Here is a 12,802-nt window from a genome sequence, read left to right as displayed (position 1 = left end):
CATTTCCTTCGCTCCTCCATTTTACTCATCATCTCCTGTGTAACCCATGGTTTTCTTGCTATATTCTCAAATTTACCAACCAATTCACTGATAGTATCTAACATGCATTCTTTTATATTGTTCCACTGCACTTCAGCATTTCCTTTTTCACTTTCAATTGCCCTAAGTTGTTCTTCTAGGGTCTCCTGCACGCTTTGTCTTTGAGCATATAACTTCTCCAAATCCCATCTATGTCTGCGCTTTTGGAATCTTATAATTTTCTTCAACCTGGTTTGAAACTTGCCAACCAGTAAGTTGTGGTCAGAGTCAATATCTGCCCCAGGCATCGTCTTCACATCCTTCACACTGTTTCCAAATCGATGTTTCACAAGGATGTAGTCCAGCTGATGCCACCTCCAATCCCCAGGTGCCTTCCATGTGTAAAGTCTTCTCTTTGGCTTCTTGAACCAAGTGTTGGTAACAATCAGTCCATTTCTTTCACAAAAGTCAATAAGCATTTGACACCTGTGATTCCATCTTCCTAGTCCACGTGATCCAACAATATTCTGATACTATTCATCTCCAACAATGCTATTCAAGTCTCCTAATATGATGCTGTTTGTGTCACCTCTTCCATCTTCCTGAAGAATTTCTTCAGTTGTGTCATATACTTTTTCCACTTCATCATTTTCATACTCTGATGTTGGCATGTACACTTGCATAATCAGTATATCTACCGGTTCCGCCTTTAACTTCAGAGCAATAATTCTGTCATTACAAGCAATCTTCTTAACAACACTCCTCACTACACTTTTATGCACCACTATTGCCACACCTCTTTCAGCCCGTTCACCTCCAGAATAATACACTGTATAATCACCACTTTGTTTTCAAATTCTCCAATTTGCCTGCTTGATTCAAGGTCCTAACGTTCCATGTTCTAATCTTGTAGCCGTGATGTTCCTTCTGATCTTCGCACTTTTTCTTGTTGTAATGCCTGCATGACATTTCCTCTAGAAACACTCCCCCCCCGGAGATCCGATTGGGGCAATAGTTTACCTCCGGATTGTTTTGTCTCCAGAGGAAACACCTCGCATACATGGTGTCTCTGTTTTTGGAAAGAGACTATCCAGGAAAAGTGATAATGTGGTAGTTTTTCCATTTGCTTTCCACATCACAGTACAACAGCCGTTCAAACCACTCTGGTCACGCCTGTTGCTATACGAACTTGAACCATCTCGAGCATCATTTGCTTTGTGCTTCAAGTCGCTGCTGATGACGCTGCATCCGGTCTCAGTTTTTGGTTTTTGGTGTCTCTTCGTCTGATGCCTACCCTTTGACCTGTCCAACAAAGGAGGTCCTGCCAGTCGCTACGCTAGCACTGCTATAGCTCTCAAACCCCCTCACCACGATAAGGCGGAGACACCAATGAGGGGGGATGAAATATATCTTTCCTTTTTATTGTATATATTTTGAACTGCAGCAAATAGTTGAGAATTCCTTTCTGAATTCAGCATACAATCAGAAAACTTGTTTACATTTGTGCAAAAGTAAAGTCAGTTGTTAGTGCAGTGTAACATGATATTTTTCAAGAGGAAATTCACTTCAAAAATTTCTGTCATGTGCTCACATAATTTTGCTTGTAAATGTAACATCTGCAAGGTAAAGCACACTGTTCATACCTTATCTACTTGATTCAGTAATTTTGAATGGTTTTATACATGTTTTAAAGTAGTCTTTTTTTTTACAAAAAATAATATGCTGTTTACAGACAAAAAAGTTCACTTGGGAAGGGTTAAGTCAAGGCTGTCACATGTATACACTGTATTGTGAATTATGAATGATTTTGCAGGATGTTTGAACCTCTCCCTGTCCAGATTCACAATCTGGGTGAAGCTCCGCAGTCAGAGTACAAGTTAGTTCCTAGTACAGCATGTTTGTCTGATTCTTTCAACAACATAATTTCTTCCTTGAGGTATGTTTAAAGTCTCTTGCATGGGACTTTGGTCTGTTTCCATAATTGTTGTAGTCACATTATGCAGTGGAGGGTGTTGAGACCTTCATAATAACACTAGACTGCCCCAAAGAGAATCGTTTTCCAAATATCAGATGTCTGCTGGTGTCAGTTTTCTTGCTTCACATCTGCACAGAATAGGAGATTTCAAAACCCTTTCTGCACATTTTGCAATGAAAGCATAAAAATTAAATTTAAATATACAAATACCTGTCCAGATAACTGGTTTCAAGTTTTGTGGCTTGAATAAGATCTAAAATTTTGTGACTGTGGTACATTGGTACAAATATCATGTTTCTAGAGGTTGTGGATTGAAATTTAGAAGCTTCTGATACTTTATTTCTGTTGCATTTTTAGTACCTGTTGTCATATTTTTTAAATTTTTGCATTGCTAGTGTATTTATCATGGTCAGTGACATTTTTATCAAGAACTTGCTGCATTGCATGTAAAAAGAAAACAAAAATACATTGATTTTAGAAAGACTTGTGATTCATCAGTAGGTAACACAATTTTCACTTGTACAGGGCTCGTCATGAAGAGAGTTCAGATGCGTCTTTAGTATGTAACATCCAGAGGGCTTTGCAGGAGTACTTGCGGAATCTTATAAATGAAGTAGAGTTGTCTGAAAGAAGGATAGCCGAGCTGGAGAGAGAAGTTGACTCTCTTAGAATGCAACCAGGACCAATTTCTAATGGTATGTGTGTGTGTGTATATATATATATATATATTTTTTTGTGGATAGAGGGAGTGAAAACATTATTTTATCCTAACATCCACCACACCATCTTTGAAGCTGCAAAATACAGCTTGAACTTTGGTCAGCTCCACACATTCATTCCTACACAACAGATACTTCACAGATAATTCACAGTTACTGCCAGTATATTGTTTGCCTTCCACACCTACAAGTCTTGTTGCATGCAGATCTTGGATGTAGTTCATTGTTTGAGGTATATTTAATAAACATAATGTTTTGGGTGTTGATCCAGTTCCAGTACAATTATTGATTTATGGAGCAATTTTTCCTGGTGTTCTAACTACGAGGGGCGTTCAAGTTCTAAGGTCTCCGATTTTTTTTCTCAGGACTGGGAGCAGATAGACACATGCGGTTTAGTTTAAAATACGTGTGCACTCTTTGTGAATGCGTGACAGAGATGGCAGCATTCTACGGCACACAGAACTCTAGTGGTAGCAGCAAGAGTGAGGAGTGTTTTTGATACTTAAAATGGCGACGTTTTCGTTACAAGAACAGTGAGTAATCATTCGTTTTCTCCACTTGCGTTGTGCGACACCCATTGAAATTCATCGCCAGTTGAGTGAGACGTGTGGAGATGGTGTCATGAATGTGAAAGATATGCGCTCGTGGGTGCGACAGTTCAAAGAAGGCCGAACGTCGTGTGACAACGAACCAAAACAATCTCGGCCTCGCACCAGCCGGTCTGACAACATGGTCGAGCGAGTTGAGAAAGTTGTTTTGGAGGATCGCCGATTGAGTGTGGAAAACATCGCCTCCAAAGTTGGCATTTGCATGGGATCTGCACAAAATCCTGCATGAAGATCTGCGAATGCGGAAAGTGTCCTCCAGGTGGGTTCCACGAATTTTGGCGGATGACCACAAGGCTGCACGCATGGCAATGATGAAGGCATGAATGGTACTTTCTTTTCATCAACTGTGACAATGGATGAGACATGGATGCCGTTTTTCAATCCGCTATTGCATCAGCAATTTTCCAGTGGTCAAAACAGACTCCTACAGAAGCGTTCGCAGCGGCCATGCAATCATGGCGTCGACATTGTGAAAAGTGTGTACGGCTGTAGGGAGATTACGTTGAAAAGTGACAGAAGTTTCAAATTTTTTATATGATTATTGTGTGAGAAAAAATCGGAGACCTTAGAACTTGAACACACAACGTACTTACCAACTTGAAGACAGTTCTCTGTTCATTTGTTACTTGAGGGCAACACTACTGCTCTCTCTCTCACTGCATTCACCCTTTCTTTCACTTCTCTCCATGAACTGAGCTGAAAACTGACTAACTAGCTAATTGGGTCACTAATTAGCTGCCTCACTAACAGACTGCAGTAGCTAACTGAACACTGACTCACTTATGACTCATTTGCATTCTCTGCACTGAATTCACTAATTTCTTCTCTGCTGTGCATTGCCCTGAACCAAGCTGGGCTCTTGCCAAGAGAGCAGAGTAGTAATTTGCTGCTGGACTTTGCCAGCACAGTTGTTCTTAATTTTGGGCCCTGTTGGGACCCATGACCACATTTTTGTTTGTTCCAAGTCCACTTAATATGTTTAGAAATGGGGCCACCTCTTTGACAGGAGGAGGGGTCTGACCAGTCACTCACTCTGGGTTTTTGCAAGAACTTGACAGCTGCTTTATAGGCATGTAACACATCAGGAAGTTTCTTGCAAGTTTTCAGCTGATCTCAATGATGGTTACAAGCAGTGGCTTGTCCCCCATCCATCGTTCATCCATCATTGCTCCTCTTGGCTACCACATTGAGTGTGAAACAAGGGGCTGAGGGTGGTGATGCTAGTAGCCCTCTCATTTTGCTGGCTTTTGCATGCTTCCTGAGTCATGATTGGCGTGCTCTGGGTTGCCCTTCTTATCAAGTCTCTCTCCAGGAGGTTTCAGTGTTTCAAATGAGAGGTGTGTGTAGGCCAGGGCGTATGACCCTGCCATGTCCCACTCCGGCAGCAATATTAAATATACCACATACTATGGACAGCATTGAACATTATTATAGTGTAGTGACAGTCATTTTCACAGAAGTTTAAAGAATTGTAAAGTGAAAAACGTTAAATATTGTAACGTGTCTGGAGTAGATACGTCCATGGTAACGCAATAACAGTGGGCTGTTGCGTAGGAATTGCAGAAACAATGAACGCGTTTCCCCGGAGATGAACAACAGAAGGCCCTTGAGTAACAACAGATGAGACGAAGCTTGTTACCAGCGTATAAAGAGCGTTCCCGAAGTAATGGATTGCTGAACACGTGAGATTGAACCTTGGCGAGGGGTGTCCTCTACTGAGTCCGCTGAATACCTACATAAGCCAAGAGCCACAGACAGCAACAACACAGTTGGAACCCAGTCGCCATACAGCACAGTTGGAACCTAGATGCCGAGAGTATTAGAGAACCGAGAATTGAGTATTGAGACAGAAGCCAGGTGATACTACAAATGATAATAATTGTAAAGAGTGTAAGAGTGAGTATCCAATAAAGATTCACTAAATCCGAGACCCACATGAAGTTATTTGTTGCGTGACATACCCAACACATGACAACTGGTGTTAGAAGCGGGCTCAGTTTGGATTCTGAGATGAATTTAAAAGATTGGACTTACACACGTGACTGACAAGGTCGAACTTGAAAACACAACGTGAAAAAAAATGGAGTCACAGCAGATGTTGGAACTTCTGCTGATGAAGATGGAGACAGACGAAGAAGAATTCCTGGCTAAATTAGACGCCAACCAGGCCAAGGCAGAGGCAAAATTAGACGCCTATCAAGAAAAGGCGGAGATCTGCCTCAAAGAACTACTAGCCAAACTAGAGGATGACAGACATACCAATATGAAAGCATGGTGAGAAGAGATGGCCGCCATGACAGACAAATGGGGAAACGACAAACATGTAAAGACTGTGGCCTACCGAGAGATGAAGGCACATCGAGATGAGAGGAAGCTGACCTCACCGGACAGGAAACCTGAGGTGGCACAGAAAGAAGAGGTGCCCGTAGAAGACCCCGAAGTAATGCAGATTGGAGAACCGAAGAAGAAAAGGTGCAGGGACCAAAAACTGGCCATGGAGTGCTGCCGCCAGAAACCGAGGGATTCGATGTGGGAAAATTGTGGACCCCAGAAGAAATTGGCCGTCGCCCACAGAGTGACAACATGCTATGCAGAAGTGGCACGGAAAATGCAAATACACCAGAAGATGTCCCGCCGTGTAACAGTGGCACGACGCAAGAGAGACATCGTAAAGTCATACATTACCCAGGAAAAGTGTCACCCACGGAGAGAACTGGTCGCTTCTAGAACCAGGACAACCCACCGTGCAGGAGTGGCACGGGCCAAGGATAATGCTTTTGCGAAAGTTTGTGCCGGGGACAGTGTGGTACGAAGAACACAGAAAGGACGGACATTCGGAAGAGACAACGGGCGCAACCGCAGTGTAACAACAGGAACAAGAATCGAGCCCTGTAGAAAACTGACCGGAAAGGAGGCCACGAAGCGAATTACAAATTTCCTGTCCCACCACAAAACATCAAAAATTGGACACTGTGGAGGGGTCGATCCCCTCCAGGACCGAAGAAGGGAAATGGCCCGCATGGAAGGAACCGATAACGTAGAAGCACCAGCCTCCCTAGCAAGGATGAATGAAGAAAGAATGAAAGTGAAGAATGAATGTGAGACAATGGAACCAACAACCGCTGGATCTTGGAAGTGCTCAGGGCGAGCACTCTGGAAGAAGGGGGTTGGATGGAAGGAAGGCAAAACACTGAAGAAAAGATGGAGGAAACACGTGGAAAATGAACACCTTAGGAAACGAAACCAAGGATGCACTGTTAGGCTGTTCGGGATGAACAACCTTTAGAAGGGAGCAATGTAACGTGTCTGGAGTAGATACTTCCATGGTAACGCAATAACAGTGGGCCGTTGCGTATGAATTGCAGAAACAACAAACGCGTTTCCCCAGAGATGAACAACAGAAGGCCGTTGAGTAACAACGGATGAGACGAAACTCGTTACCAGCGTATAAAGAGCGTTCCTGAAGCAACGGATTGCTGAACATGTGAGATCGAACCTTGGCGAAGGGGGTGTCATCTTCTGAGTCCGCAGAACACCTACATAAGCTGAGAGCCACAGACAGCAACAACACAGTTGGAACCCAGTCGCCATGCAGCACAGTTGGAACCTAGATGCCGAGAGTATTAGAGAACTGAGAATTGAGTATTGAGACAGAAGCCAAGTGATACTACAAATGATAATAATTGTAAAGAGTGTAAGAGTGAGTATCCAATAAAGATTTGCTAAGTCCAAGACCCACGTGAAGTTATTTGTCGCATGACATACCCAACACATGACAATATATATGGTCTCTTCGTTATCAAACTCCACAATTAAAAGGTGGTTATTGTGTGCCTTTCTTTCATTTTACACACAGAGTCTCTGAATATTAACCCAGTTTGGTAAGTGGAGTTCGAGACTCTTGCTGAGGTACCTCCAAGTAGAATCGAACTTCAGAGAATGATAACACACTTTAGTTGTAGTCATTATTAATGTATATAAAATCACACTGTTGTCAATCTGTTGGTCACATTTTACAATTATGCAACCTTGGCACAATTTAAATTCTTTCCTCTCTGCTTTTCATGTATATACACAGTGTGTCCAGGTTTTGTTAGGACTGTGTTCATTAAAAATACAAGACGTGAATTATTTTCAAAATTTCACTCTTTTTATTCAAAACAGTCACTGTACTCCTTTTGTATAACTGCATTTAAAACTGTGGTACATTCCCTTTGGATGTCCTGGATGGTATCATGACGGTCTCCTTTCATCGCCAACTTAACTTTTTGGAACAACCAGAAATCTGCTGAAGCCAAATCTGGTGAATACGGAGGATGATCAAGGATTATGATCGCTTTTCTGGCCAAAAAAATTGCGCACAATCTTTGATTTGTGGGGTGGGGTATTGTCGTGGAGAAGTGACCAGGAAGCTTGCTCTCAATATTCAGGTCGAATTTGAAGAATTCTCGCCCACAAACGATTGAGGACTCCGAGATGATAATCACAATTCACTGTTTGACCTTCTGGTAGAAATTCCTTGTGAACGATTCCTTTGGAATTGAAGAAAACAACAGTGTCTTTACTCGACTTGTTTGCGTGCGCACTTTCTTTGGGCTCAACCACGCTGCACTCTGCTGCTTTGTGAGAGGCTCATATTGAAAACACCATCTCTTGTCACCAGTAACAATCGATTTTATACATTTTGTATCACTTTGGGCCGAATTTTTCATTGGCTGACAGCGCGTGCGATACAGACTGCGTACAGACCTTCTGTTTGCCCAAATCCTTGGTCAAAATTTGATGCACAGTACTTTTTAGTATTCCCAAAAGCTCCTTGATGAGTCTTGCAGAAACACATCTGTCTGATGCAAGGATTTCGGTCACTTTTTTCACATTTTCTTTAGTGCGACTTGTTCTCGGCTTTGATGCACATGGAGCATCTTCAGTGTCCTCCCTGCCGTCACGAAATACAGCATACCATCGAAAAATGTTCGAGTGAGTCAAACAATCACTACTGTACACACTCTTCATCATTTCGTATGCTTCTCTGGCTGTTTTGCCTAACTTCAAACAAAATTTGATGTTGGCTCTGTGTTCAACTGCCATTTTCCGAGGAGCGTCAGAACAGCACTGTTACATTCAAGGTCAGAACACATGATTCAGCAATGCTTGTGCTTTGAAATTATAGACAGCCACAGCTGAAACTTCAAGAATCTTAACGCCACAACTTGCCAACAGAGGCATTGCAGGGCAAAATTTAAAAAAGTGAGTCCTATTGGATCCTGGATACACCGTGTATATTCATGCAAATGATTAAAATGTAAGAATGACTAAGTGTCTCATTATGCTTATCTTTTGAATCAGTTATTGTGTGTCATATTTCCACTGTCATTCAAGTTGTTTAAGATACAGGTTTGGTAATTAGAAGGATCAATTTTGATCCTGGTTTGAGCCTCGCACAGACTAATATTGAAAATAAAGGTAATAAAAGGAATTGTCAGAGTCGTAACATCCAGCTGTCTGAAGGAGGAAGTAGAGGCATATCCTAAAATGTCATGCAGGTTAACTTATTTACCAGTTAATTGGCTGCATTGAGTAGAGTCTTTCTTGAGGAGCTAATTTCAGCTTGTCAAGAAATTGCCCATCTTTATAGGCCTCTTAATGCAGGCCACAACAAAATCATTTGGAAACAATTATAGGAAGCTTTCTCTGAATTTAAGCTCTTCTTAATTTCTTCTTTAATGCCATATTCATCTGTTACAGCTGTTCTCATATATGATATTCTGATTATGTCCTGCATTGTATTAATGAGCTGTTAGCATATGCTCACTTCTCTCTGTGTTTGCTCCCAGACCACCTCCTGACTAATATCTAGTAGGGCTTACGTATTTTTCTTCATGCTATGTGTTTTAGTCCAATAAATTATAATCAGCGATTATATATCAATTTCCAGTCCCTTATAATTTTCATGGACATTTCTAATGGCATATTCTAAAGTAAAGTTAAAACACAGTAGAATCTCCTTGTTTCAGACTATTTTGAATACAGTATATGTCAGATACTGTGTTACAGCATCAAGTTTTACAAGAAATACAGATAAGCATCATTATATAATCCCAGGAAAATAACATTACTGAAATTTTAAGTGTCTGGTGTAATCAAGAATTTACTTTTCCTTACAAGATATTAAATATACTTAGACAGTGGACATTGTCCAGAATTATTGCAGTATAATGAGCAAACCTTTTGAGAATTGACTTTTGCCATAATTGTTCGCATATGCGTTATGTGTCTGTCAACTATAATCCAAAACTCCAGCTACTGTATTAAACACCAGTCAGTTGTATTATTTCTTGTATCAGAATTCCACATTTTGAAATAAGTGTTCATGTACAATACCCATGTATGTAAGGAGAAGATTCCAGCATAAATTTAAGGAAGTTCGTTTTATTTTGAAGATGGCCGATTTTATAGTCTGTGATATACCACTGTCTTTTGTTATGTACTGGTGTGAAAATTAGTCTTCACTTTTTTAGAAGAACATAGACTGTCATTTCTAAAGGTTTCTGACAGTAAGGTATAATTCGTGGGATTACTGAATTTTTGGACTTTGTTCATTGTCTCATACTCTAAAGAACATAATGTTTTGAGAACTGGATGTTTCCATCCTAAGGTGAAAGGCTTCAGTAGAGCAGTGGATTTGAACACTAAACCAAGGAAAATCTTAAACAGAGGAAGTTTGATACTGAGATTATTGACTTGAATCATTGAAATCAAACATTAAAGGGGGTTTAACTATATTAGGTGAGCGTGGTATATAGCATCAATAAGAGAAATGAAAAATGCATACAAACTTTGGTCAGATAACCTGAAGGGAAGAGTCCCCTTCAGAGACCTAGACATCGATGAGAAGAAAGTATTAAAATGAATCTGAATTATTCTGGCTCAGGATAGGAACCAGTGGCAGGTTCTTTCGAACCTCTAGGTTCCATAATAGGTGGGCATTTGCTTGACTAACTGAAGAATTGTTGGCTTTTCAAGAAGACTACTCGCTGAACAGCTTGCTGCATTGATGTAACACACACTCTACTTGTAGTCCAAGGGTGCTTGGTTTGAATCTCAGCCAGGACATTGTCCTGACTTGAGTTTTTTTGTGGTTTTCCTCACTCCCTCCAGTATAATCTGGGATATTACCTCAATTATGCCATGACTGCTTGCTTCAGAATCCTTTCCTGTTCATCCATCTATCATCTTACAATGTGGCACTGTATAACTTAGCTACTGACAACCCTAAAATAACCCACAAGAACATAAAATACTGCTCTGTGGAGTTGATTACAGTGTACCACTGTTAAGTGTTACTTAGATTAATTATTAAAAATGTTGCAGAAATTCTACTGCCACAGATACTGCAAGAAGATGTATCCACTACAGGTAGCAATTACAGCAGTGTCAGTAGTACAGTTCCATCTCTATCAGGTGATGTGCTTGGTGCGGTACCTGCTAAAGCTACTAAAAGTCCAAGCAAACATCATGCTGCTGTTGAAAGCAACCACTTGAAAGTTGTGGCAAAGGAAGAGGTTGGTGACAATCATAATAATTCCTCTGATGCATTTGCATTTGTCACGGAGATGAAGATTCAGATGAGCCAGCCACACAGCCCAACATCAACACCTGTCGAGAACGCTTGTGTCAACAGCAGTAAACGTCTAGGTGAACGTGGGAGGGGAATTGGACGAGTTCGTAGATCTCCGCGGTCAAAAGCTCCAGATGTCATAGATAATTCCCCAAATTTCAGACATTCTTTGCAGTCTCAGGCATTGGACACTGCTGCTTCAACACCTGTACGGGGTGCCTTACAAAATATGAACAATGTAAACACAAAACCTCGTGGCTATGCACAGGCTGTAAAGAGAACAGGAGTTTCTGGTGATGGTGTGGTCATTAAATCACCAGCTGTGTCACAAGGAAGTCCATCAAAAGTGACCTCAGCAAATGGCTCAACTTCAAATTCAGATTCACAGAAATACTGATTTTCGGCTTGAGATGAAAATTTTGATACAGGTCACATCATTGTAGACCAATGTGAAAGTGTTACTGGGGAGCCACAGTGAAAGCGCTTAATCATATTCCATTTGTATATCAATGTTGGCCAGTGTTGAATCATAGCAGTCACAGCACACAATCTAATTAAAAGTAAGATTGCTCTTGTCTTAAAAACAGTAAGTATAATAATAATTTTCACCATTGATGAGCAATATTTTCATACCAACAATGGATATTTTCTTTGTATGTGTGTGGTTTAATAATAACAATGATATGGATGATAACAAGCATGTTACAATATAATTTAAAATCCAAAGAAGTTCTGTTATGAGACGACTCCTGATTACTAAAGTTTTACTTCTAGAGATCAGTGTTTGAATGTGTTTAATCCTGTGGCTGTTTACTTCTGCAAGCATTAGTCAGTCAATAATTACGTGTTCTGAATCATTGCTTATGAAAAAAATATTTATTTGTTGAATGTTTTTATGAAATCACATTACTTGCAGAACTGGGTGGCAGTATAAGAAACTGCTGTGGGCTGTCAAAATATGTTTATTGTAACAAAACTTCAATGTATTGAAAAGTGATAACATTTAAAATGTTATTATCAGCTTATACAAACAAATGAAATATACTTGACAAAACTTTTTGAGTAGAGTTGTATGGCTGATTGTACTGTCCCTCCCCAAAACCAAGAACACTGTTCTTCTCAGGCACCACTGTTGTTCTTTGGAGTCAGCTGATTCCCCTCTGTTTTTAAACACAACCATAAAATGTCTAAGAATGTTGGAAAAGCAGGGAGTTGATAATGTGTTTGTAGGTATGAATATTTTTGGAACAGATATAATGTACACGTCGGCCTGTTCTTGTCTTTCATTACTGTGAATTCTTAATGATCTACTCTCACAAGGATTGGCATAGTGCATGGTTTTAATCACAAATTACTGACTCCCCTTCCTTTGAACATATAATTTAAGTGATACATTCTCACATTGATTTACATTTCACTCCAGTCCTCTGACCAGCAATGCAGATTGACAGTAAATGCAGTTATGTTTGATGGAGAATGCCAGTACTGCCTTCAAGTTCAGTTCAACCAAGTGAAAAAGCTTGCTTCTGAGCACATTCAGTTCACAGTGGCCTTCTTGTCTCTTACTTCTACACAATCTTGTCCTTGCATTCTTGTCATTAGTGTTCTTTTCAGTCTTTTGTATGTCCTGGATGAGTGTCAGCAATGTTTGTTTATTTATTCCATACCTTATGATAACGTCCAAACTTTTTTATTCTTCTCTAAAATGTTACATTTTTCCTGTACTAAAAACTTGCGCGTTTTCTGTCTTCACATACTATATGCAAACACTTTAAATTCTTTGTACACCTGACTGAGGGTAGCTTTAAACAAAACATTGACAAGATATTACTGTCACAAACTGCAGTATAATGATTCTTGGAAC

The 12,802-nt window shown here is 40.3% G+C and overlaps 1 protein-coding gene across 1 annotated transcript in view; it reads left to right on the top strand.

Moving 5' to 3' along the window:
- LOC111875693 (BRISC complex subunit FAM175B) overlaps positions 1–12,005 on the top strand; it is a 25,827-nt gene extending 13,822 nt beyond the window's left edge. The window contains exons 5-7 of the mRNA XM_023872138.2: positions 1,832–1,954; positions 2,519–2,688; positions 10,692–12,005. Coding sequence (XP_023727906.1) covers positions 1,832–1,954; positions 2,519–2,688; positions 10,692–11,335 — 937 coding nt within the window. The 3' untranslated portion in view covers positions 11,336–12,005. The remainder of the gene's footprint in view (positions 1–1,831; positions 1,955–2,518; positions 2,689–10,691) is intronic.
- Positions 12,006–12,802: the final 797 nt, after the last annotated feature.

Source organism: Cryptotermes secundus, unplaced genomic scaffold, assembly GCF_002891405.2.
Source record: "Cryptotermes secundus unplaced genomic scaffold, Csec_1.0 scaffold478, whole genome shotgun sequence".
NCBI classification, from domain to species: Eukaryota; Metazoa; Arthropoda; class Insecta; order Blattodea; family Kalotermitidae; genus Cryptotermes; species Cryptotermes secundus.
Note: the sequence above shows the minus strand (reverse complement) of the source record. Positions and strands in the feature narration are given on the sequence as shown.